Source organism: Suricata suricatta, chromosome 9 (genome assembly GCF_006229205.1).
Source record: "Suricata suricatta isolate VVHF042 chromosome 9, meerkat_22Aug2017_6uvM2_HiC, whole genome shotgun sequence".
Lineage (NCBI taxonomy): Eukaryota > Metazoa > Chordata > Mammalia > Carnivora > Herpestidae > Suricata > Suricata suricatta.
Genome location: NC_043708.1, coordinates 69,868,801 through 69,895,064, shown reverse-complemented (window position 1 = coordinate 69,895,064; position 26,264 = coordinate 69,868,801). Strand labels below are relative to the sequence as shown.

The following is a 26,264-nucleotide window of genomic DNA, read 5'->3' as shown; positions in this document are numbered from 1 at the left end:
AGACTCTCCTCCCCTTCCCACGTCAGCAGAATCTTCGGTCCAGACTCTTCGTCAGAGAGAGGAAGGGGGGCCAGGGCCCAGGGGCTCTGTCTCTGTTCCCTGGGTCTGCGGGCCATTGCGGTAAAAAGGAAAGAAAGCTGAAGGATAGTAGCTAGTCCAGGCAGTTGGCAGAGATTCCTCATTTGCTTCCATTTCTTCCTCCTCATCCATCCATCCATCCATCCATCCATCCATCCATCCATCCATCCATCCATCCTCTCATTCATCAGTAACATTTGTTGAGCATCTATTATGTGCCTGGCCTTGTGCTAGGCTTTGGGAGTTAACAGAATGGGCAAGACACACCTTGGAGTACCTTACTGGAGAAACAGCCGTGTATACTGGCAACTACAGGACAGGGTATGCACCTGCAGGGCTGGGCTGGGCCCTGTACTCAGCCCTGGCTGCAGTCCTCTACAAGACCACATCTCCAGGTTTCACCACCCTTATCCTGGCAGAGTCTTCCTCATCCTCAACATCACTTGGCACTGTTGACCACCTCTAAACATTTTCTTTTTTGGCTGCTAAGTCTCATACTCTCCTGGTTTTATTTCTCATGCTCCTCTTTTCTCCATGGCAGCCTCCTCCTCCTTTTCTTCACCATCACTCCGTGTCTGTGAACCTGAGGCTTGGTCCTGGGCCCCCCTCTCATTTTACTGTTCTTTCTACCTTGGGATCTCACCCATGCCCACAGCCTCAGCCTTATTCACCCCTGATATAAACAATATAAACCCAATCCCCAGATCTACACCTCCAGCTCACACCTCTCTTCTGAGCACCAGGCCTATGTAGCCACCTCTTATTCATCCTCTTAACCTTGGATGACTCACAAGGACCTCAAACTCAATACATCCAAGACCAAACTCATGCTCCCCCCCCCAGGCCCCCTCCCATAATGTAGTTGTATTCTAATGCTTCTTTCCCTAGTGAATGGTACCCTCCCCATTCAACTGTGACCAGATGCTCAAGGTGACAGCCCTTACAAGGTCTCCTCCTAACCCTCATGTCAAATCTCTTACAAATCCCTGTCCATTTGCTTCCTGCATAGTTCTCAGACACTCTGCTTCTTTACCACCATTAGTCAAGCTACCTGTTGCACAGACTGCTTGAGCCTCCTAAATGGTGTTCTGCACCCACTTTGTTTCTGCCCCCTTCCCTTATAGTGTATTTATAGTGCAGATGGAGCGATTTTTTTTCAAAATGCAGATCTGTTCATTTCCCTTTCCTGCTTAACAGCCTTTAGTGGCTTCTCCTCACTGAGGAGGTAAATACTAATGTTCCAGAAGCCTCATATATATTCCTGCAGGACTGGTTCCATGCTCGCTGGTGCTCCACCTCCCTTCTTTCCCCAAACTGCACTCATCACACTGGCTTTGTTTTTTTTTTTTTTTTTTTCCAATGCCACAGGTCCCTTGCACAAGTTAATCTTTATGGCTTGAAGGCTTCTCTCCTAGTCACGTTCTCCTCATCCTTTAGCTATTAGCTCAAGCATATTTGCCTCAGAGAAGCCTTCCCAAACTCCTCCTAGAATTGCTACTCAAAAGTGTGACTTACAGACTAGAGCTCCTAGGTCATCCAGGAGCTTGTTAGAAATCCAGAACCCAAGTCCTTAAATCATAATCTCCATTTTAACCAGATCCCCATGTATAGGTACATTCGAGTTAGAGGTATTCTTCTCTAAGAGATTTAATACCTAATAGGCACTTTATTCTTCAACTAAGGTAAGGGCTATAAAGGAGTATCCTGTTAGTCTCAGCCAGGAAATCCATTGCTTCTTCTCTCCACTGGACTGCTTCCAATTTGTCTCCTCTATTAAGAAATTTTCCAGATATGGGAAGTCTTCTAATACATTAAGCAGCTTCCTATGGCTCCCCAACCCCCAACTCATTTCAGTATCTCTTTAGGATTTACTTTGGTGCTGTCACAGCCAACATTCCTTGTTGGACATTTGTCCTGGAATTACAATCCCTTAACTTTATATGGCTCTGGGCCCTTCATCTGCATTATCTTGTTATGGCCTCACAATGACCCTGTGAGACCATTATGATCACCCTCATATTAAAGATAAGCCCAGGACTCAGAGGGACTGACAGGATTTACCTACAGAAGAAGAGCTACATGGCAGATCTGGGACTTGCACTGAAACCTCTGACTTGATTTCCAGGTTGATCTCTTGACATTCTTTCTGGGGGATGATGGAGGATAGACCTGTTATAAGTCTTCAACACATAGGGGTGCATTTTGGTGACCCCGGAATCTAGAAATGAGTTTTAAGGGTGAAATGAGAAAGAAGGAACCCAATACAGAGAAGGGAAATGCATAGAGGGTGCCATGAGACTCGAACTATGATTGAAGTTGGGGTGCCTCCAATCTAGCCACTGCTAAGGTGTCATCTGGGAAAAGCATGACTGAGGCAGTGGGTCTGTGGCTTGGATTTCTTCCTTGTGGTAAATGGCTGGAGGATCCCCCATCTAAGCCATGTCTCATCAATGTCACCAAAGCATGAGGACTATGGACCAATTGCATTCACCTGCCATTCAGCTCCTCTAAAAGAAGGTATGTCTAGAAGGGAAGTGAGCAGGGGGCCTCAGAAGGAAGGTTTAAGGGGCAAGACCTTCTTGGGTTAATCTAAAGCAGAGGGCACTCAGGCCAGCCAGCAGCACTTTCCGGTTGGCCAGAGCTGTCCTGTGGTGCCACGCTGAGGACAGGTCTTCAGTGGGATGATGTCTTTGCATGGCCGCTTTCAAGGCTGTGAGGCCATCCTCTCCACACGTGCAAGTCTCTAATGACATCATCTGATAATGAAGTCTTGGTGGACAGGCCCCCAGTCGGTAACAGTGTCTGCCTTCTGGGAATGCTAGTTCTCAGACTCTTCTCAGTTCTCTCATCCCTGGGGCCTCAGCTCAGCTACTATTCCCAGCCATCCCATCTGAAGTCTCCTTCAACAGCCTCTCCACATCCAGTTAGTCCTTCACATAACCCTGTTCATTTCCATTACCAACAACTGTCAAATCTGTGGCAGGTATTCTTTTTTTTTTATTATTTACTTATTTTAACTGACTCAGTTATATCCATCCTGCCCCCACAATGTACTTTCAGAACTGTGCTGGGCACATCATGGGAGGTGAAACCCACCAAATGAATAATTGTTGGAAAAAACAGCAAAAATCTCCCCCAAACCTAAAGACATCCCACCCACAATGTGTGTTCCATAGGATTGGCTGAGGGGTGCCAGGCCCGCCCCTTCCCCAGGGGCCCAAGAAGCAGAGTCAGAGAGCTAGACCACAAGGCCCAAGGCCCAGCTCTGTCTTGCCTGCTGTGGGGAGGAGCCCGCAGGCCTCTCCCAGACCTCCACATTCTGGGTGGTCCATACCCCGCCATCACTCTCAGCTAACAATAAGGTGCTGATGTTCTAGAGCCAAGAACCAGGACAAGAAAGGGGCTCTGGGTGGCTCCAGGTTTCAGTCACCTGATTCTCTGTGGGGCCAAGCTTTCAGAGGTGGGTGGCAGTGCAGTGACCAAGAACCTCCACCCCAGACTGGGGGAGAATCCAGTTCCTCCCTTCCCTATGGGGCCTGATGCCTGCCCTTGACAAAGCAGGGAATAATATTAAATATAAATAACTTATACAAAATGGCTCGTACAAAAAGATGTGGGGGCGGGGGGAGGGACACCTTTGTGAGACACTGAGATGATGGAAGGGGAGAGGTCCCTACCTCTCCTGGTCCCTAAAACAGACCCCTGCTGCCACCCAAGGCCCCAAACAGGGCTCTGGCAGACAGGAGAGGGGGCAGAGCAGGACTGTCAGGGGGCCAGGCTGGAGAGCAGAGTGGTGAACTGCAGGGCCTGCCCTGCCAGCTCTGCCACACGCTGTGTCATCTCTTGGGCCGCTAGGCGGGACGGGTAGCCCAGGGCGGCCCCCTTGACAGCTAGCACAGTGGCCCGCAGTGCCTGACCCAGTGCTGTACCTGCAGCCCCGACCTGTGCTCGCAGAGGCGTGGAGGCTGCCAGCCGGCCGAGGGTGTCCCCAACAAACACCAGGCGGTGAGCGGCCACCACCACCCGCTTGCCATGGGGCACGAAGAGGGGTGGAGGCTGGTTGGCCTGGGTGCTGGACATTAGGGCCGCCACGGCTGCCTGCAGCGCCGAGTAGTGGCTCTGGCACTGCCCCGAGTAGAAGTGCAAGAGCTGTAGATCTCCGGTGGGCAGGTCCAGCAGTTCCCCTGTGGACGGGGCCTCCTGAGGGCAAGAGGAGCGGTTGGCAGGACGCTCTCAGTAGTGCTACTTTTGCAATCGTTTCCTCCCTCCTTCCCTCCCTCTGTTCCTCATTCCTTCCTTTCTACCTGAGCTCTTCACTCTGCTCATCAGAAAACTTAAGTTCTCACAGCCAGTGGCAGGAAAGTGCCCAGAGGTGATGTCAGATAAATCTAGATTCAAAGTGAACTTGTTTCCTTATCATCTAAAATGGAGAATCTGGTACCGTACTGTCCAAGGTCAACATAAAGTGAACCACATGTGTAATTAAAATTTTTCTAGTAGCCACATTAAGAAAACAAAACAAACTGGAATGTTCTAACTCCAGATATAAAAAGGGTTGTAATTTCAACATATAATCAATATATAAATTACTTAGATTTCTTTCATACTAAGTCTGCAGAATCTGGTGTGTGTTTTATAGTTACAGCACCTTTTGATTCAGACTCGCTACATTTCAAGTGCCTAACAGCCGCATGTGGCTAGTGGCTACCATACTGGACCCTGCAGTTCTAGTCTCTGCCTCTCAAGCCTGTGGTACAGTTAATGAAGTGGCATCTAGGAAGGGCTTAGGACAGAACACTGCACACTGTGAGCACTATTTGAGTACTAACTATGGCTGTGATTAGTGCTGACACATGCAATGTGCACAGGGTCTGCACTTGGTAAATACCTGGTAAACAGTAGCTACTATGATTAGGACCAGTCTACACAGTCGAGGAGACCACCTCACTTCCTTGAGGCCTAGAGAGATTATCTGGGGACTTCAGCGCCCCTGGCTGCAAACTGGTAGAGCCGGAATTCATTCACAGTTGAAAGGAGCCTCAGAAGTTATCTGGCCCAGCTCTGACCCCCAGCCCAGAACACTCTCTGCTTCCCTGGCTGCTCAGTTTTCTGATTCCTCTCCAACACATTCTTTCCCCTCTTTCTGAATTCCTCACACCCTTTTCCAGGTCCTAGCTCCTTCCTGCTAAAGGCTGACTCCTTTCTACCCCAGCCCTGGCTCACCGAGCTCTTATCCCCATCCTAATCTCTCTCCCTTGTTGGTCCCTCCTTCTGGTCCCACTTCTCTATCACTGCCCCACAGGGTTACCTGCTGCTCCTGTGGCCCCCTCTCCAGCAGTTCAGGATCCCCTGGGAAGGCTTTGTCCAGGGGCCTAGATCCCTGAGCTTTATCCATGCCCTGCAGGAGGGATCGGGGTCTCAGTGCAGTGGTGGGGGAGCAGGGCAGGTGGCCTCTCCATGTTCCTGCCCCTTCCCCCTCCGTCTTCCTTCCGAGGTTTCTTCTGCCATCAGAGATTGCAGTCAACCTTGACTCCAGGCTTCGGAGAAGCTCTGGTGGCAGGTCAGATGGCTCAGGGACCCCAGGCTGGGTTTAGAAGGAATGTGGCACTGGCACAAGTGGTGGGGGTAAGTACTGGGGATCCAGGTCAAAAGGTGCAGGGCCAGTGAAGAAAGGAAGAAGAAAGGGAGGGTCCCTCTGGGCCCCAGGCCTTCTCCTCCCCTTGGTTCTCTTGGGGCATGCTGGTGGGGCTGTTGGGAGGTGAGCTCACCTTCAGGTGGACATAGTCATACTCCTCGGCCATCGGGATGCCCTCATACTCATTGTGGTGTCCTGCTGGATCTTCGTCTACCTCCCCACCTTCTGGATCCCCCTCAACCTTGGGGCCCCCATAAGCAGGCAGGCAGGGCGGGGGTGGGGGCAGAGGCCGGTCCTGGATGCTGCCCTTTCGGCCTGGAGCAGGGGAGGGAGCTGGGGAAGGGCTGGGGGCCTCAGGAACAGGCAGGGCAGGCAGAGGGCGGCGGGACAGGCTCTCAGCTGAGGGCAAACGGGGCCTGTGTGGGAGTGGGGGACTTCTGGCCAGAAGCAGGCCCAAGGTGTCCAGGTCATTGGAGGCTGAGGCTCCTGGGGTCTCTGGAGAAGGGGGTGCCTCTGGCCCGAGCAGGGGCACATCATAGATGCCCTCATCGGTGCCTTCACCTTCCCCATCTGCTAGCAGTTCCTCTGGCGCTTCATACAGGTTGAGCAGGGCCGATGCCCGTTTCAGGTTGGAGGGGGCAGCATAGAGGGGGGGCTCTGGCTCCCGGCCCCCCTCCCACTCCAGATCTGGCTCCAGCTCTGACGGTGGCTTTGGGGCCAAAGGCACATCATAGGGAGCTTCATCCTCTTCAGGGGCCTGTGAGGTAAGCTGGGCCAGAGGGCGGGTAAAGGAGGCAGGGGAGTCATAGGGGCCACTGGAGGGAACTCGGAGGGCAGTGGGGGGCACGTCATAGACCTGGAGAGGCAACAGAGCCAGCGGTTACTCTCAGACTCAGCAGTGGACTCCCACAGAGAGCCCTGTGTTCCCTGCCCAACATACATCGACTTCTAGTCCTCACCTCCAACACATCTCCAGGGGCAGCTGGTTGGGTCCCATTCCCTCTGGGGACCTTGTAGATGGGATCAGGGGAGGGAGGGCAGGGGCCAGTTGGAGGTCCTAAGTTAGAACAGGGCCGAGCTGGGGGTGGCACCACATATACCTGGGGGATCAAAGCAGATGGGTGGGTCAGGACCAGGGAAGCAGATAATGTATCTGCTTAGATCCCTCCCAGCCCCTGCCCTGTACCAATGGGGAAATGGAGCCCAGGAAGGGTTGGCAGGCAGGTTTCACACAGCACATGCTCAGTAAAGAGCTGTGGTCTCAGGGATCACCCTGCCCCACCTCGCAGCAGGCACCAGTGGCGGGGAACTGGGCTCAACTGGGGTTGGAAGGGCTCTAGCTCTCACCTCCTGGTCGTCATTGCTGTGCTCTGGGGCTGGATGTGGTGAGCCAGGCTGGGCTGGGAGCACCTGGGTGAGGCTGGGCTGGGGTTCCGGGCCAGCAGGAAGGAGCTTCACTCTGTTGGCGGGCACAATGCCCTGCTGGCCATGCAGGGAGCAGAGGCACCAGCCGTCCAGCCCACCAGCACCCTCCCTCTGCAGTACCCGTAGAACATCCCCTCGGCGGAAGGACAGCTCCTGGGGGGACTCAGCGGTGTTGTCGTAGAGTGCCCGGGCCAGCTGGGCCTGGTGGGTGAGGTGGGAGTGGGGAGAGGGGTTTCACACATATATCAGGTCATGATATCCCTTGCTCAATGAGGGAGCTTCCTGTTTCTCTCAAGCTAAAAATCTGACCTCCTGACTCAGCTCTTCCTAACTGGTCCTGCCTGGTCTCCAGCTCCATCCCCTGCATTTTTCCTCTTCCTTTCTATTCCTTGAACTAAAGAAATTCATTCTCACCTCTCAGGGCCTTTGCACTTGGGGTTTCCTTCGCCCAGAATGCTCTTGCCCTGACTTGGCATCTGACTGGCTCTTCTTTATTCTTTAGTTCTGCTTAAGTGACTCCTTCTCGAAGAGGTCTTTTCTTCGCTCTTCTCCCCACCCCATTCTGTGTCACCTCCACCATTGTTTCCTTCATAATATTTTACACTATTTATCTATTTCATTTCTTATCATCTATTTCCCTTACCCTGTAAGCCCTGGGGAACAGGGACTGCTATATTCCTAGCCCCTGCAATAGGGCTCCACCTGTAATCAGCCCCCAGTGAATATATGTTGTTTGAATTTCCCCCAAAGCTTCGTGTACGTGAGAAAGGCCTGCTAAGGTCTCCCATAGAATCTCCTTCACCTTTCCTGTTTCCTAGTCAGCATCCCCCACAAGCATAAGGTTAGATTAAGTGGCAGCAGAGACCCATCAATCTGAAGGAGACTGAGAGAAATGCAGCCCAGACAGTGCCTAGGCATAAAAAGGAAGAAAACAGAAACTGAAGCAACGGTTTTGTTCTCAGTCTGAGCAAATAAGGCTCTATCAGAGGAAGCTGAGGTTACCATGGAGAGGAGAAAAGTATATACACTCTGATATGTGTGGTGTGTGTGTGTGTGTGTGTGTGTGCGTGCGCGCGCACACGCGCGCATGTGCGTGTGTAAACAGGGCTGGTAGACCAACCAAGAGCAAGTATTTATCAGCCTGTTTCTAGTCCTGTCTGGCTGGGACATCTAAGCTTTTTCCCCCCCAAGAGTCACATTCTAAGGTGGTAAGTCACAGATATCAAGTGCATATCATGTATCCAGACATGTGCAAGTTTTTACACTATTCATCTCATCTCATTTAATCCTCAAAACAACCTTATGAGTAGGGTGCCTGGGTGGCTCAGTTGGTTAAGCGTCCAACTCTTAATTTTGGCTCAGGTCAAGATCTCATGGTTCATGAGATCAAGCCCTGCATTGGGCTCTCTGCTAATAATGTGGAGCCTGCCTGGGATCCTTTCTCTCTCCCTCTCTCTGTCCTTCCCCCACTCTCTCAAAATAGCTTAAAAAATAAACTTTAAAACAACAACAACAAAAACCCAAGCTTATGGGGCGCCTGGGTGGCTCAGTCAGTTAAGCAGCTGACTTTGGCTCAGGTCATGATCTCATGGTTTGTGAGTTTGAGCCTTGCATCAGGCTCTGGGCTGACAGCTCAGAGCCTGGAGCCTGTTTTGGATTCTGTGTCTCCCTCTCTCTCTGTCCCTCTCACTCTCTCTCCCAAATATAAAAATAAACATTAAAAAAAATTAAAAACAAGCTTATGAGGAAGGAGCCATCATTATCCCCACTGGAAAGGAAACTGGGACAGAGAGGGTAGGACTTTGCCTACAACACAGAGCTGGTGCCACTGGTGCAGGTGACTTGAACCCCAGGCTATCTGACTCCAGAGCCCTCACCCTCAATCACCCCCTACTACCTCTCCATAATCACAAACATGAGATTCTACTTTTTTCTTCTTATATTAGTAACTTAACCTCTTGGTTAAATAGAGTCCATGACTCAAACATGACTCAAACACATTATGAAATCTTCATTATTCCCAATTTCCCTTTGCTAGCCACCCCTCACAGGGCTCTGTTTCCATGTTGTTCTTTGGTAGAATCAAACTTACACCACTCACAATATCAAAATATATTCTGGTTTGGTTATGTTTGCTAAGTGATTGCGCCTGCTGGCAGGATCCTGGGCAGTGGTGGTGGAGAGCAAGTAGTTAGTAGTTAGGTATAACTACCTAATGGGTAACTCGTGTGGCCTAATTAAGTAAACATCTCAAGCTAAAGATCTCTGGCAGACTGCATTTGGCCACCAGGCCCTGGACAAAGAGGCCCTGCTCAGCCAGCATGAGTGCATGTTTCTCTTGATTGACATGTCCCTTGGGTGAGAGGTTGTTCAGCACTTCATTGGCTTGGTGATTTTAACAACAAACTGACTTTTTTCCTCTTGCCTGGTTCCAAAGTCCTCAAACCATCTTCCAATTATATTCTGGCTGCTAAAGGATATTGTCTGGGGAGCCTGGGTGGCTCAGTCAGTTAAGCATCTGACTTCAACTCAAGTCATGGTCTTGCGGTTCAGGCCCTGTGTCAGGCTCTCTGCTGTCAGCACAGAGCCTGCTTCAGATCCAGTGTCCCCCTCTCTCTGCCCCTCCCCAGCTTGTGTGCACATGTACTCTCTCAAAAATAAACTTAAGGAAAAAAAAAAGGGATATTGTCCCACAGAAAGAAAACATGACAACCAGATGACACAAATTCCTGGTTAGCCCCACACTTTTCTTTCTAAGTGTAAATTAGAAATTAGTACTTTGGATTAGACATTGGGTTAAAAGCACAGTTCTGAGGCTGACAGAATTGGGTTTGAGTCCTGGTTCTGTCCTTTTCTAGCTGGGTGACTCTGGGCAGGTTGTCTAACTTTCCCCAGCCTCAGTTTCCTCCTTTGTGCAATTCCATTTCCATATCCAAATATCCATTTTCAGGGGCACATAGCTGGCTCAATTGGTTAAACATCTGTCCCTTGATTTCTGCTCAGGTCATGATCTCGTGATTCATGTGATCGAATTCTGAGTCGGGCTCTGCAGTGACAGCGAAGAGCCTGCTTCAGATCTCTTTCTCTCTCTGCCCCTCCCCTTTTCGTGTGTGTGTGTGTGTGTGTGTGTGTGTGTGTGTGTGTGTGTGTGTATTCTCTCAAAATAAATAAACTTACACACACACACACACACACACACACACATCCATTTTCAGATAAAACTAGCACTATCCTCCCAAGGTTGTTATGAGGACTGGATGAGCTAATGCATCAACAATCAGGACAAACCAGAACAAAGCTTAGGGCCAGCATAGGGCCAGTAAATGCTCAATAGATATTAGCTGTTATTTGGAGTTTGATTAGCATAAATGCCACCTCCTAGCTCTAGGTAAAAAGAAAAATCTACCTCCTGGCACCACCAAGCTGAGGAGCTGACCAGCTCCTATGCCAGCATCTTTATGTCAGACTACCCCCACTATTTTTAGGACCTCCCCATCTCCAGGCTCTGAGCTAAGGTCTTCTCACCACCACACGAATTGAGGAGCTAAAAGGAGTTTGGTCTGAGAAAGGGTGAGAATTGAACTCGTTCCTGAGGGGTATAGGAGAATGTCAGAAGCCATGTTCCTTTCCAGCTTCACAGATCTCCTTTCCAGAGCACCCATCCAGAGGGGGCCTGAAGGCAGGAAGCAGATTCGCTTTCCCTGGGGAATCACAGCATCTAGGGAATGGTGGAAAGGGACAGGGTTGCTTGGAATTAAGACTATAAGGCGTGCAGGACAGGAAGCAGAGGCGGGACTGTGGAGAGCTCCTCCTGGTGCTAAGGTCTGAACTTCATCCCATGGGGCCAGACCTCTGGGCCTTACAATTTCGGGAACCCAGGCCAGAGTTGCTGATAGACTGATTGATGATGGGTGTGGCCACCTCTGCTCTACCCCCGCCTCAGGGGCCCAGCTGACTTGTGAGGGAGTAGCTGTCTTAACTGGGGATTGGGGGTGGAGTGGGTGGGTGGAGTGGCAGTGGGCCACACACTCTCTAGGAGGCCTCCTCCCACTGTCTCATCATGCCAGCTGTCTCCTCCCTTTGTCCCCAAGTCCCCGGAAAGTGGCCAGAGGCTGGCTGACATCACCTCTCCTCCTCCCTCTATTTTCCCCACTCTCTGTAACAGATCTCTGTCTTTGGCTCAATTTTCCCCTTTCCTCCACCCTTCTTCAAGAGAAAGGGCTCTCAGGCCTCTCCCACTTTCCTGGAGCCACCTCCGTTCAGCCCCCTCCCAACCTTTTACTTGCCTCCCAATCACAAGCCCCTGCCAACCACCGTGGCCATCTGTTCCCGCCCATAAAACAGCAGAAAGGACTCGGGCTAGGCTTGCCCCCTTCCCTCCATCCAGGGGCAGCCTCTAGAGAGAAAAGTAGAGAATGGGGAGAAGGAGGGGAAAAGGGGGGACCCAGACCCAGAAGGAGCTGGGGATGAGGAGTGAGAGGGAGAAAGGGAAACAAAAGTGGGTTGGAGTAGAGGGGAGGCCTCCAGGGGGAGAAAGGGCCCGGGAAGAGACAAAGAGAAGGCAGATATAAAAGTGACAGGAGTGCAGGGCAGACCGTGGAGGCCAATAGTCCGCAGCTTCTTTCCCCTGGTGGACTCACCGACGTGGCTATGGCCATGGCCTTGGCCTCCTGCGCGGCCTTCTCCAGGCCAGGCTCGGTTTCGCTGACTTCAGCAGCGGCCGCCCCGCACCATGGAGGCAGCCGCCGGCTGCGGCGCCTGAGTCGTGGCCTCCGCGGAGGTTGGAGGAGAAAGCAAGCCCACAAAACTCCCCAAATGGGAGGCAGCTTGGCCGGGCAGGAGGAGGAGCGGGGCGGGCCGGGGCGTCGCTGCGGGACCTCATCCAAGGGCGCGCGCTCCGCGTTGTCCCGGGGGCCACGGGGTTGGCCAGGCCCCCGGAGTTGCCTGCCCTAGGCCGCGGAGGGACCCCGGGTCTGCATGGGCCGAAAGCTCCCTCCCAGGGCTGGGGCAGGCGAGGAGGCGGGAGCTGGGGCCACGCTCGACGCCTCGCTAGGCCGCTCACGACGGCCCCGAGGGCTGGGAGAAGCCGCAGAAGCGGTTGGGCAGGACGAGCGAGTTCAGAGGCCAACCCTCCCCACCCAGGGGCCGCGGCGAAGAGCGGTGCTCCCAGGGCTGTCGTCGGGGCGGCCCGGGGCCCTGCGGCGGCCCGGCTGCTAGGGGGTGGGGCGAGCGAGCGCGGAGACGTTCGCCTCTCTTAAAACTCGCTCAAGTAGGTGAAAGAAGGTCAGGCTGGCCCCGAAGGCCTCCGAAAGCGTGGCCGTTGGACTGCGTTGCCCGAGTGGCTGCGTTCGGCCCAAACACTCGCACCCTCGGCGGCGAGACGGCTTCACACTAACGCACACTCTCTCAGCACGCCCGGGGGCTGGGGGCTGGGGGCGCCGCGACGGAACCTCGCAAACCGCACGCGGGCTCGGCCCGAAGGGGCGGGACGTCTTTCCACGCGCCGTCTCGGAGCCCACCCGCGCGCCGCCACACCTCGGCCCGCTCACGCGCACCCCCGGCAGGGCTCCTCGGCGCGCCCCGGAGCCCTTGCCAGCTCCCAGGTGTCTCTGGGGACAGAGAGAAAGGCCACAAAGCAAAAGAAGCAGCAAAGAGAAAGCGAAGGAGGAGCAGGGGCCAGGGTCCTGTGGACTCGTCTGGAGAGGGTAGGGAGAACACTGAGGGGACTGCGGGGGTCGCGCGTGGCCTGCGGGCTCAGGCCCCGCGCGCGGCTCCCCTTCCTTCCGCTTCCCGGGCTCCCGGCTCCCTCTCAGGGTAGTTCCTTCCTCCTCCCCTCGGGCCCTCTCCGCTCCGGCGCGGGACTCAGTCCTGGGGATTAAAAGAAAGGAGGGAGGGGAAAAGGGAGGGGAAGGGAAGGGGCGGAGGAGAAAGGAGGACGATCCCTCCAAAGGCGGGTGTTGAGTTTCAGCTCGGGACCCTCCGGCCAAACTGCACGCCCCCTCCTGGGCCCTCTACGCAGCGCCTCTTCCCTTCTCCGTCGCGGCGGACCTCCCGGTGGTCTGGTCCGCTTTCTCCTGGGAGCTTCCCTCGCCCCGCCACGCCCCCGTTCTGCCCAGTCCGCCCCGCGCCTCGGTCTGCCTCCCTTTCATGAGCCCCACATCTGTCTTTCCCTTGGGAGGGAGCGCTCTCCTTCTTCCTTTCCGGGGTCCTCAGCGGAGCGTCTCTTGTCTCGGCGTTACCTCCACAGGGGTGGTCGGCCGTTCTTCCGGTGGACAAGACGGGGTCTGCGGCTGTACATGGATTCTGGCTCTGGCGAGCGAACATGAGCCTGGTCTCAGAGCTGCAGAAAGGCGAGTTGTGCCGCTCTTAGACTTCTCTGCCAGTCTGGGCCTGTCCCTCACCCTCACTCTGGCTCACTGTGCTGCCACGCGGAGCAGGAGTGGGGACTGTGGGCACAAAAGGGCAGATATTTTTCCAAGGAGCTGGAATCAGCTGCAAGGACAGGGTTCTTCGATTCCCACGTCTCCTGACCTATTACTACTCCTTAGTGTGTGCTGTTCCCTCCAGCTACCCCCATCTCCTGTTTCTTCCTATTCCTCAAGGCATCTTAGGCTGGAAAGGAGCCTTCCTTCTTCCATTTTGGAGATTTTTAGTATTTAAAAAGGGAGATGCCAAACAGGATTAAAAAGCTGTAGTAGATTTTCAGTGTTTACATTTAACAAATTAACACTTCAAACACATAAAAAGACAATGACTCTATGTATAACTTCCTTTGTAGATAACATCGGAAGTCTAATTCAAGGCCCTTTGTGAACCTGAGGCTCCTTCCTTCTGTCCCCACATTCCACAGGCCCACACATGTAGATATTTCCTAGGAGGAGAGAGGGATACCTGGCCTGGGTCTTCTTCCCTGTCACCAGGACACCTGTGAAGAGCCCTGTGGGATTTATGAAAGAGATTCCAGGGTTAACATGGAGATGGACAGTACAGTATTGGTTCTGGGCTTTGCTCAGAGGTGTGTGCAGACCCAAAGGTGGGCCTGGGAACTCCAAACAGACTTAGATGCCGTTAGGGCAGTAGAGGGACTTATAAATTTCCAGATGCATTTGAAGGAAGAGCTCTCCATCCCAGCTCCAGCCCCTGTCCAGTCTCCTCCAGATCCCAGTCCTGGGGGCCTGGCTGCCTGGAACAGGGACATTTAGCTGCAGGGGAGTGATTGGGTATGCTCTACCCAGAGGACTGCCAAGGCAAATTGGGACCCAAGATGGAAGTGGGCAGGAAATCCAATTCCCAAAGATGAATGCTCAGACAGGCACAAGGAGAAATAGATGGAGGTCAGAATAGACTAGGCAGAAAAGAAGGGCTAGGACCAGGCAGAATGGTGGTTTGGGAGGTGGGCATTGAAGCTCATTGCCTAGCTCACTGCCTGGGGAAATAAATGTAGATGAGAGGGAGCAGAGTAAAAACCTGCAGGAAAATAAGAATATGCTTCTGGAGTGTCCAGGCATGGAATAGAGCCAGTGAGGCTCAAGAATGAATCCTGTTTTATTAGCTATGTGATCTTGGCCAAGTTATATAACATCTTTCAATCTCAGATCCTCATCTGTAATAGTGTCTGGTGAAGAGTAAATATATGTAAAATGCCTAGGGCAAAGATTTCCCTCCGTGACTTTTCTTCATCTTGGCTCCTTGAGCCCCTCCACTTGTACTTTGATGAAAACTGGAAGTGTTTCTTTGTTGAGGCCAGGAGGAGCCTTTCCTTGTCCTTGTCTGTCTTTGCCTTCTCCTTTGCAGAAGCTAAAGGCGATTCTACCTTGTTCAGGGAGAGCTCTGGGGTCCAGGTAAGGCCGGAGAAAACCCTGGCTGGGCAGTTAGACCCTGAGTAGGCGACAGGCTACCAGCTGCTGCGCCCTCAGCTTCAGAGCTTGCCCTGGCCATATTCAATGGGCAGAAAGGAAGGAACCACTCCCCCTGGTTTTCTGGGCCCCAGCTTCTCTTCCCTTCCCAGCAGGGCCTACCCCCGGTCTCTTCCATCCCACACCATGACTTCCTTGATCTGTTTTTACTCTTCTTGCTGCTCAAAACTCAGGTGCTGAAGAATTCTTCCAGTTCTCCTCTCTTTGGAGCTCAGAGCACCCCAGATTGCCTGGATTCTACCCCTGGTTTCAACACTAGTTTGTGACCTTGGCATGACCTCTTGGAGCCTTTGGTTCCCTGTCTGTAAAATGGGGATAATAATGGAACCAATAGCATCAGGCTTGTTGTGAGGATTAAGAAATTCCTAGTGCCTGGGTGGCTCAGTTGGTTAAGCATCCAACTCTTAATTTCAGCTTAGGTCATGGTCTCAGAGTTCGTGGGATCAAGTTCTGCATTGGGCTCTGTGCTGGCAGCATGGAGCCTGCTTGGCATTCTCTGTCTTCCTCCTCTTTCTCTCTCTCTTTGCCTTTTTCCTGTTCTCAAAAATAAAAATAAACATTAAAAAAAATAAAAAGAAATTCTGGACCAAGATAATTTCTGATAATAATTAGTACTATGCTGTGTAAATGTTGGATAAAAGCAACTATTATTCTTGTTATTTGATGGCAGCCCTATTGGGGCAGCAGAAGGTCAAAGAAACACTGAGTGCCCTTGAGAAACATCATATAGATCATGCTCGAATCCAGTCAATACCTTTCCCCTGACCTTAGAATAAAGTCCAAATGCTCTACCACAACCTGGAAGACCTTATGTGATCTGGCCCCTGCCTAGCTCTTTACCTTATGTCACACCACCCTCCCCCTTATCCTTTATTTTCCATCCACACTGTCCTTTCTGTTTCTCAAATATGCCAAGCTCTTTCCCACCTCTAGGACTGCATGTCCTGCTGCCTCTGCCTAGACGACTCTTCCCCCATATGTGTTCCATCATCATGTCAAATTTTGCATCCTCAGAAAGGATTTCCCTGGCTTTCCAAGTTAAAGCAGCCCCCTCCTCCCACCCCTTCAGCCCCCATCTCATAACACTTTCATTTTCTTCATAGCACTAATTATTATCAGAAATTATCTTGTTTCCTTGTTTATCATCCGTCTCCTCCTAAAATGTAAGCTTCACGAGGCAGAGCACTTATCTGGCTTGTCGTCCTCTGCGCTCCTGGCAGCATTTAGAATAATGGCTGGCATATAGTAGGTGCTCATAAATAGCTGGTGAGTGACTGAATGAACAGAGGAGCCATGACTGTAGGACAAATCTGAGTAAGTCCAGGGCCCTCATCGGCAGGCACCACTGCTGGGCTGGGGGAGGGAGTTGCTGAGCTCTTTGACTGGTTCACACCGATCCTCCACGTGTTGCCCAGGCCAGACGAGGTTCTCTTTGAAGGCAGGCTCCTAAGCTGAAGCATCTTTGTACTAAAGGGGACTATAAATAGGTAGCAGCCAGTACCCCTAATCACTTACTAATGCAGTATTCTGGAGACCCCCATCTGGGGCAGGCCTTCAGTTGCTGGGTCACAGGCAGGTTGTGACTCAGAAGGGGCCCCCTGGGCTGAGGGCAGCATACATTTACCAGCAGGGGCTGAAGTATTTCAGCATTTTAACGACCAGTATGCCTACCTCACATCAGATGCGTGCAGATGAGCCTCAGCAGACTCTGCTGAGTCCTGTGGCTTTGGCATTGTTTCAGGAGCTGGGGTCCAGAGCAACTGAGCTGGTTGGCACTTGTGTGGTCAACCAGGTTATCCCCTCAAAAACAAAAACCACAAATCCTTCTACAAATGAGGATAAAGGTCCAGAAAGGGCCTCATGTCAAGAAATGAGCAGAGGCAGAGTCAGAGCTTCAAGGCAGCATGTGAAGACTGGGATGTCTTTCTGCGAAAGGACAGCCCCATTCTAGCTTTCTGAAAGCCCCCAGAGTCTTTCCTGGTCAAAGGTAGGGATATGTTCCATCACATCTCTTCTGCCCTTTCCTTCTGGGTGCTGCTCCCTCTTCCTAGGGACTCAGCCAGCCCCTCCTGGCTGCCAGTTGGGCCCAAGCAGGTGAGGACAGGTGCGGGGTGAACTTTTCTTTGTTTCTGCCTCCAGCATTCTTCCCATTGCCACCCCTATCTCCCCACACCCCCAAGGATTCCCTGGAAGCTGAAGTGACTCAGGGATTCCAAAACTAGTTACCCCGGGAGGGAAAACCCTCTGGAAAATGTTTCTCATGGCAATGGATCACCCTAAGGAGTCTCACAGAGCTGCTACTGAGATAAGGGCAGAGGCTGAGCAAACCGGAGGGGGTGGGGTATGTGTGACTCAGAGCACAGGTTCTCAGGTCAGAACCAATCATCCTAGTGGGGGAAAGGCCAACCAAAAGGGCGACTGTGTGCTTGGAGGGGGACCCCCTCTGCCTTTTAGGAGTTTCTTCAGAGGACATCCTGGTTCAGAGGCAGGGGGATACCCCAAAGTCCTCTCCTGAAGGGCAGTGTGGATCTTTTGCAGCATCAATAAGTGAAACAAGTAGCTGGGATCACTTTTAGCTCTTTGGAGCACCCCATCCTGGATAGGGCCAAGATGGGAAGATCCGGGCCAATGTCAGGCTCTGTGTCTGTGATTGGTTTTGGGGACATCCAGAGGAATCCAGCTCTCGTGGGAGGGCAGTGCACCCTCAGAGCCTTTTCTGGGGTTAGGGGTTTCTCAGGAACACCCAAGGCCACCCTGGTGGCCATGTGCCAGACCAAATTCTGGAGAATAAGGAGCTAGAGCAGTGGATCCCAGCCAGCAGGGCTGAGTGCCTGAGTGGGCAGGAACGTCCCATGGCCTCTGGCAGGTTCAAATGAGACCTGTCATGGCCCAAGCCTGAGTAAGTTGGAAAGTGCATACTGTGGAGGCTTCTCATCCATTTGCACTTCCTGGGCGTCAGCACAGTGTGTCATCTTCATGCCAGGAGATTAGGTTTGGAGTTGTTCAGGGCTGGAGTGGAAAGCCAGCTCTGCCGCTCCCTAACTGTGCAAGCTTGGGTAGGTTACTAAATTTGGTTGAGTCTTAGCTTTCTCATCTGTAATATGGGGATAATAGTTTTCATCTCACAGTCTCTTCATAAGGATAAAATGAGCTGATGCATGTACAAGGCTTGGCACCATTCTGGCACATGACACACAGGAGCTGAGGCCAGTGGCAGGCAGAAATGAGAGAGTGTCAGCGAGCATAGGGCAGACGGTGGGGCAATGGGAGCAGGGTGATGTGTTCCTGGCCTCAGTGCTTTCCCTAAGCTCCTGCTCTCCCAGCCACCACCTATTTCCCATAAGTCCCTGCCTCACCCCTAATTCCAGGCTTCCCCAAAACCACCAGAACAGCTTCTCCCAATTCTCCAGACTGCCCCCTGCCCTCATCACTCCTCTGCTTTGGGGCTGCTTTGCCCTATAACATTTGAAGGATTCCTCCTCATTCTATAGTTTAAGTTATTCCTGGTTCCCTTTGTTTATTTTCTGAGTCCCTGGTTACTAGAGGAGTATTTTCTAAGGGAAAGCACATGCAAATCAGAAAACATCATTCTAGAGACCATGTCTGTGTATGAGTGTGTTGGGGTTGGGGGGGTTGTGGGTGTGGGGAATGAGGGCAGTCCATGGGCAAGGATGGAGAGAAAAGGCCTGGAGGGAAATAGGTGGCTGACTCTCAGCCCCTCCCAGGAAGGATGACCCCTGTTGGACCCATGTCTTTGCGATCAGGCCTAGTTAAAGCATTTCTGAGCACACATGTTCCCTTAGTGGCCCAGGGAACTGGTGGCAGGGCTGAGGTGGCATGGTCTAAGACGGACAGCTACCCCTGCTATGGCCCTTGTCCCCAATGCCCTGTGAGTGGAGGTAGGGACAGATATATTCTGGAGCTGGGACTTCCTGTTGGGTCTTAGTGAGGCTGTTAACAACCTAGCCCTTTCTTTTCCTGGCCTCACTTTCTTATTTGTGCAATAGAAGCAACCACTTACATCTTCTGCCATCAGACCCGAGCATCCAGCCAACAAACTGATGGGGACAGGGTATTCCTGGCAGTCCTATGAGGTTAGATCTGTATCCCTGGCCCAGAGGAGATCAGGGAAGGGTGGGATGGGGCATGGGGCAGCTACTGGAAAGGGCGGGGGGAAGCTAGGGAGTGGGTAATGGACAACAAGGAAGACATCTTAGATGATGAGGGTCCTAGAAGTTGGGGTCATCAAAGTGAAGAAGGCATCAGAGAACAGAAGGGTTGAGGGACAATAAAGACAGAGGGAAAGTTTCACTGAGGTGAGTGATCAGGAGGCTGTTTGCGAAGAAAAGGAATGGTGGAGATAAGGGCCTGGGTGGGGGGTGGGGGGAGGCGGAGCATGGAACTGAGGCCTCCTGAAGACAGACCAGATGATCCCTAATTTGGGGTAACAAGCCAACCAGGGAAATTCCCATAATGCCAGTTCTCAACACCCAGAATAGCAGAATACCATTACTTTGACCCCATGCCAGGAAAGGTGCAAAGAACAAAGTGTCCCAAATAGGCTACCAACGTGTGTTGTGAATTATAACTTCTATGCAGATGGCATTTGATCAGCCCTTTGAAAACCCTTTCAGGGTTTTTTTATTTTGTTTTGTTTTTTAATGTCAGGTCACTCCCTCCAAAAGGTTGTGGAAATAAATTTGAATAAACAAAACAGGTTTGCTGAAAATAAAACCAGGACACCTAAGCTGCTCTAGTCAGCCTGCTTCCACAAGGCCCCACCTGTCAGCCAGTGCAGTACCTTGGCTGGGCGAGCAGCATCCAGCATGAACCAGGTGAGTGTGAGGGGGCCTGGCAGGTGCTGAGACATTGCTGAGGGCGGAGAGAGGCCAGACTCTGGGTTTGGGCCTGGGGATCAGGTGGAGCTGGAAACCAGTATCTCAGCTGGGAACAGCTGGGGAAGGAGTACCCAGATTAGCTGAGAGCAGGTCTCTTATTGGCCTTTTCCTATAGGTGGTCGTGTTCTTGGTAATGGCCATGGGAACCCACACCCTCAGTATTCGGATCAAGAAAGACTGCATCCAATGGTCCAGCTGCTGCCCCAGCAAAGGCCAGGAACCCACTCATGAATGGCTGATGCAGAACACTGTGCTCATGACCCCGCCAGAGACCACTAGCCTCATCCAGAACCCAGAATCCTGCAGGGCCAGTGAAGATGGACCCCTCAACAGCAGGTCTATCTCCCCTTGGAGATATGAGTGAGTCTGAAGCCCCCTCCCAAGTTCCTGCATGTGTGCCTGTCAGAGTATATGTGAGGGGCCAGGGGAGTTCCACACAGTTCCAGCCTGCCTGCCCCTTTTTATCTCAGAGACTTCATAAAGCTTTGAGTGTTAGACAAGACCTATTCTGGGTTCTAGCTCTGACTCTTATTATGTGACTTTGACCCAATTACTCAAGATTTCAAAGCTCAGTTTTTTCTCCTTTCTTTTCCTTTCCTTCCCTTCCCTTCCCTTTCCTTCCCTTCCCTTCCCTTCCCTTCCCTTCCCTTCCCTTCCCTTCCCTTCCCTTCCCTCCCCTTCCCCCCTCCCCTCCCTCCTCTCCCCTCCCCTTCCCTTTCCTTTCCTTGTCCCTTCCCTTCTCTTCTTTTCTCTTTTCGAGAGAACACATGTGGGAGAGAGGGGCAGAGGGAGGGAGAGAGAGAGAGTCTTAAGCAGCCTCCACACTGGGTGCAGAGTCCTACTTGAGGCTTGAGCCCACAACCCTGGGATCATGACCTGAGCCAAAATCAAGCACCAGATCAGCAACTGCCTGAGCCACTCAGTCGGTTGAGCCTTTGATTATGGGCAGTCTTATTCTTTCATTTGGTATGCCACACATATATTAAAATTTTCTATTTGTACCACAATGTAAAAAATATTAGGAAGCACTAAAATCAGGACAATGAAGCAAAATATTAAAATTAGGGACTAAGGGATATGTATCTTGTATCTTCTTGGGGTGTCTGTGTTCCCATTTTCCATAAATGTAACTCTGGCTTGGCCTTGGCTTTGGGGATGGGTGGACAAGTTCAGGGGGGAGGGAGAAGGTCAGCTCTGATTGAGACTAGATTCAGGGAGAACACTACAGGTCACCATGCTTTGAAGTGGTCTTAGAAGTCTGGCTGGGTCCTGAGCTAAATCCAAAAGAAGTGGGAGCCCCTTTGGGGAGGTTGGGTGCCCAATGACTGACCTGACTGGGGTCCAGACCCCTTGTTTGGAGGCCACGAACTTCTGATGACCACATGCCTGATCTTTCCCGGAGTGTTCTTTGTGACACTCATCCCACAAGCTTCTCCTCAGAAATTAATGACAGTTAAATGTGGGAAAAGCTGCTCAAGCCTTTGCCCCTCAGAGATTCATAATGTGCTCAGCGTATTAAAGGTTGCGAGAAGTCCATGGAAAAGAAGACATAAGTTCAGTATTTCCCAAACTCATTTGGCTAGAGGCCCCTTTTCTTGCAGGGTAGTTATGAGGGAACCAACTCTGGGAAATGCTGTGCCAGCTGAGCCTCAGCTCAGGAAGGCTTGTCTGTATGAGAATGGTCTTATCACCCAATGGCTGTTTCCTGCCAGCCTTTGGGAGTCTCAAACCTTTGGAGTATCTACTTTCAAAGTCTTGTTTTGGCCATAAAATCCTGTCAGAATAAGTAAATAAGTCTTACCACGCACGCTTATGTGTGTTTATAATATATGCATGAAAAGTGTCTGGAAGGATGTGCAGGAAATGGTTGACTGGCTCCCTCTGGGGAGTGGGACTGGTAGGGAGACAGTGAACTTTACAGTTTTTTTATACTTGGAAGTAAGAGCAGTTTTTACTTTATAATTAAAAAAAACCCTAAAAGTATAATGACAATTACAAAAGAAACCTCATGCCTGAGGCTGGTGTGAATATCAGATGGAAGCAGAGCCTGTGTGGTGGAGGCTGCTTGCCTTCCCCTGCCTCTGCAAGGGCTCCCAGGACCAGGACACAATTCTTCCTCCCCTGACCCTCAGTTACAGTGGGGGAAAACAAACTCAGCAAGTGGGTGCAAGAGCTGGGACAAAAAGCCAGGCCTGCCTCACCACCACATTTCGGTACAGGGCCCTCCCTGCTTCTGGCCCGTCCCCTATATGCCTGACCAGTCTCCCTCCAGAGTCTGATGAGTGCTACCCCTGCAGGTTGGACAGGGACTTGAACCGGCTCCCCCAGGACCTCTACCACGCCCGTTGCCTGTGTCCACACTGTGTCAGCCTACAGACTGGCTCCCACATGGACCCCCTGGGCAACTCGGAGTTGCTCTACCACAACCAGACTGTCTTCTACCGGCGGCCGTGCCCTGGAGAGCAGGGTGCCCGAGATGGCTACTGCCTGGAACAAAGGCTCTACCGCGTCTCCCTGGCTTGTGTGTGTGTGCGGCCCCGAGTGATGGCCTAGTCATGCACCCATGGCTCGTTCCTGGTTGGAACACTGGAACTGGGTGTGTGACCACCTGCCATGGTGAGCCAGGAACCCAAATGCTCACCCCCTTCAAAGCACTACCGAAGCAGCAGAATCATGGGACAGGGTGGAGGACTTTGGGGGGATCTGCACATTTCATGTTTCGAGTGGATGGGAAATGCAGGGTGAAGCAAGAGAGCTGCTTATGGCTGCTAGAAGAGGGAGTCCTGCATTTCCTCTCGGGAAAGGTCATTAAGGCCCTGCCCATTTCTGGAGCATCCCCATCTCTTCCTTTTCTCCCATCCCCAGCTGCCGTGGCACAGCACAATCACTTTCTTGCTACTTTCCCCTTTGTCAATGGAGAGCCCCTCATTTCATTTGTTCGTTCATCTGTCCATCCATCCGTCCATCCATTCATCCATCCAACACTCAGTGAGCATCTCCTTTGCACATACCTTGGTACAGTTACTAGGCTCTGAGGAAGAGGCTGCTATTGAGCATGAAGAGACTTATCCAAATAAATAATCTGTATTTAAAACTGCCTAAATTGTCTTGGCGTCCCTGGTGCCTGAGCACCAAGCTCCCCAGCCTGGTTCCTTCTCTTCCCCACCATCAGCCCTTACCTACTGCCCTGTTCTTCTGCCTTCCAGAGTTTCTGCTGTGACCTCCCATCCCTCCCCTTCTCTGGCTCTCTGGCCTACCCCTGAACACTAGGGTGGGGGTCAGCCTGCCCTCCTGGCATGCTGGAGAGACAGAGGCCCATTGAGGCACTGCAGCAGGCACACAGCACCCCCTTGTCCCCCCAACAATCTGCCTTTGTCCTCAGTCTTGGCTGCTACAGCCTGATGGGGGGTGGGGGGTTGCTGCCTGGGCTGGGCTCCAGCTCCCACCCTCTCTAAAAGGAAAAGGGAGAAAGGATAGCCAGGAAGAGAGGAGTAAGAGGAGGGGGATGCAAACTTCTTCGGGCCAGGTCCTTGGGGGGGTTCCTAGTGTAGCCCGTTTCTCTGCTCACCACCTGGCTCCTCCCAGTTTCTTTGTGGACCTCCTCCTTTCCCCACTCCTCCCTTCTCCCCTTCTATGGGAGGGGTTGGGATCCGGTAAGGGGAGGGCTGACCACTCCTCCCCGCCCCGCCCTTCTCCTCCCCATGTGCTGCCTGGGGGGCCATTGCTGGCCCCAACAGGGGCACCCTAGGCAGCTGGGAGAAGGCCCATCTGGGCAAGCCTCCCCTGCGGCCCCACAGCCAGCCTGCCCACTTCTCTTTCAGGTTTCTCCAAGTGCCTCCCTGCTCCTGTTTTCTTCCCCATCTCTCCAGGTTTCTCGTCTTCCCAGTTCCCTTCCTGGGCTGGTGGCAGTGGGGGCTGTGCCAGAGGGGCCCTACGGAGATGCTCAGTGCTCGGGATCACCGGGACCGGCCCCCCGAAGAGGGGGCAGCTGCAGTGCTCCAGGGCTTCGCGGTGGACAAGACCTTCCTCTCCTCCCTCAAAGGCATCTTGCTGGAAACCGAGCTGGTAACAGCCACCTCCCCAACTTGGCGCCTCTATCTCTCCCAGTATGATCCCACTACTCCCTCTCCTCATCCCAGGGCCTCCACTGGGCCCACTTCTTAGCTGGCTCCTTTCCCAGGGTTTCTGGACATCTGCTGCCCCCAGCTGCCCTGCCCTCACCTCCTACCCTGCCTTCTTGCTGCCTCTCCATCTGAAGGCAGTTACAGCAGGTTCAGGTGCAACTGGAAGGACTGAAGTTAGGACATAAAGGGCAGACTTCCTGCCATCCCACTTTATCTGTTGTCGGCTCCCCATGAACATCTATTCTTAGGAAAGGATCTTCCCTTGTCACTTAGCAAGACATTAGTGTTAACTTAAGTCCATTGCATATATGTCATCCTATATCGCCAAAGCCAAAGGACCCTTAAAGTCCATCTGCCTTTTAAACTTTGTCTCTGGGTGTAGAACCAAAGACCTTGTTTTGGTCCTGTTTAGAGGAGTTTCTGACATCTGGCAGCAGGCAAAGTATTATGGCATAGGGGGTCCCTCCGGGGGTGCAGGGCTGCTGTGGGCATGACTCCAGAGGCTGGAGTTCACCCTGTACCCTGTGCTTCAGCAGGACACCTCTTTTGTGGGTTCCATAGAATGGTGCCCCTGGGGGTGGTGCAGCTGGGCCACGCTGCTGGGGTTGCCAGGATCCAGGGGAGGGGCAGGTGGGAAGCTGGAGACTGCCCTCGATGGGCAAATGCCCTAGAGTGTGGCTCCTGCTACCAGGGATGGGGAGACCTCCAATGATGAGTGGTGGGGGCTAGCCTGGGGGAGTTCCTGAGGAAAGGAAGCCAAAAATCTGGCCATGCCTGTGTCCCCTTCCTGGCAAGCTTCACATACTTGGTCCTGCAGGCCCTGACCTTCATCATCTTCATCTGCTTCACCGCCTCCATCTCTGCCTACATGGCTGCAGCCCTGCTCGAGTTCTTCATCACGCTTGCCTTCCTCTTCCTCTACGCCACCCAGTACTACCAGCGCTTCGATCGGCTGAACTGGCCCTGTCTGGTGAGGGACCCTGCCTCCCTTACCCCATTCTGGTCCCTTTCTTCTCTGAATGCTAAATTTTCTTTTTCCCTCCCAGCCTCTCTCCTTTTCCTGGGTCAGTAAGGGACCCAGCCCCAACCCTGATTTCACTGTTGTCACTGACAACAAAGATACAGATAACTTAGAGCTGCTTTTCCACTCACCAAAGGTCCAGGTCCAGCCCCAGCCCTGCCCTGGCCCTCCTAGCTGGCATGCCCCAGCCAGGGCCTGACTTCTCGTCCTGGTCACTTTCCATTTACCTGCATTCCTTCTCTTGTTAGCAGTGTGATCTCTGTCTCTCTCTGTTTCTTAAGTGCTTTATATTGTGTCCAGGGATATCTCCATGTAGGGATTCATAGTGCCTGAGGGTCAAGCTGCTGACCAGCCTGGAAAACCTCAGGGTAATGTTCCCTTACTCTCTAACTTCCCTCTGACCCTGCACCCCTGACCGCCCCCGCCCCCTGCCCCCAGGACTTCCTCCGCTGTGTCAGTGCCATCATCATCTTCCTGGTGGTCTCCTTTGCGGCTGTGACCTCCCGGGATGGAGCTGCTATTGCTGCTTTTGTGAGTCCAGCCCCACAGAGCTCCACAAGCCCCAAGGACCTCTGGCTTGTGTTTGCACAGTCTCTGTGCCTCCCCACAAGCCCAAGCCAGTGCCTGGGGCTCTGGCTCATACTTTCCCCATACCACTCACCTCCTTCTCCCTAATGGATGGTGACCATTGGCCTTTATTGTGCCATCCCTGATCCTACTCCCACAGGTTTTTGGCATCATCCTGGTTTCTGTCTTTGCCTATGATGCCTTCAAGATCTACCGGACTGAGATGGCACCCAGGACCACCCAGGGTAAGTGTCTGTGCTCCGGGGAGAGAAGATTCCCGCTCCACACTTTGCCCCAGCTACCCCATCCTGATATGCCCTTCCTGCCTGCCTCCATATTCACAGATGACCAGCAGTGACCCTGAGCTACCTGTTTCCCAGGCCCTGCCCAAGGGAACAGTGCACATTTCCTTTGGTCTCACTAGCCCTGAGCCCACAACCTCCCAGCCAGGCCTACAGAGATGGAGTCTGGCCTGAGAAGTCACCAGAGACTTGTCTGTGGGGTTCAGTGCTCTGATGAAGCTCCAACAGGAAGAAGGTGTTTTGGGGAGGGAGGGCAAGAGGAAGCTGGTCATTCCCAAATTAAAAGATTCGAATCCTA

General features: G+C 52.6%; 2 protein-coding genes across 9 annotated transcripts; one reads left to right on the top strand and one right to left on the bottom strand.

Annotated features, from left to right (window-relative positions):
* Positions 1–1,490: 1,490 nt before the first annotated feature.
* EFS (embryonal Fyn-associated substrate) lies at positions 1,491–12,615 on the bottom strand. 4 transcript variants are annotated; one of them, XM_029951206.1, is made up of 8 exons: positions 11,779–12,615; positions 7,061–7,339; positions 6,673–6,813; positions 5,847–6,569; positions 5,387–5,476; positions 4,008–4,278; positions 2,144–2,224; positions 1,491–1,848 (listed from the first exon to the last, which is right to left on the bottom strand). In XM_029951206.1, exons 1-7 carry the CDS (start codon positions 11,794–11,796, stop codon positions 2,154–2,156), a joined length of 1,593 nt encoding a protein of 530 aa, XP_029807066.1. In that variant the 5' UTR covers positions 11,797–12,615; the 3' UTR covers positions 1,491–1,848; positions 2,144–2,153. The 4 variants fall into 4 exon arrangements, with proteins under 4 accessions (XP_029807066.1, XP_029807065.1, XP_029807064.1 ...); XM_029951205.1 differs by having other exon boundaries at positions 1,492–1,848; positions 2,140–2,224; XM_029951204.1 differs by lacking the exons at positions 1,491–1,848; positions 2,144–2,224 and having other exon boundaries at positions 3,054–4,278.
* On the top strand, positions 2,558–26,264 carry LOC115301381 (CKLF-like MARVEL transmembrane domain-containing protein 5). Of its 5 annotated transcripts, none has more exons than XM_029951209.1 (6): positions 19,790–19,889; positions 20,068–20,312; positions 23,822–24,017; positions 24,894–25,046; positions 25,825–25,909; positions 26,045–26,264. In XM_029951209.1, exons 1-6 carry the CDS (start codon positions 19,881–19,883, stop codon positions 26,086–26,088), a joined length of 732 nt encoding a protein of 243 aa, XP_029807069.1. In that variant the 5' UTR covers positions 19,790–19,880; the 3' UTR covers positions 26,089–26,264. The 5 variants fall into 5 exon arrangements, 4 of the variants coding, with proteins under 4 accessions (XP_029807069.1, XP_029807071.1, XP_029807070.1 ...); XM_029951211.1 differs by lacking the exons at positions 19,790–19,889; positions 20,068–20,312 and adding exons at positions 23,369–23,443; positions 25,536–25,628; XM_029951210.1 differs by lacking the exons at positions 19,790–19,889; positions 20,068–20,312 and adding exons at positions 23,507–23,605; positions 25,536–25,628.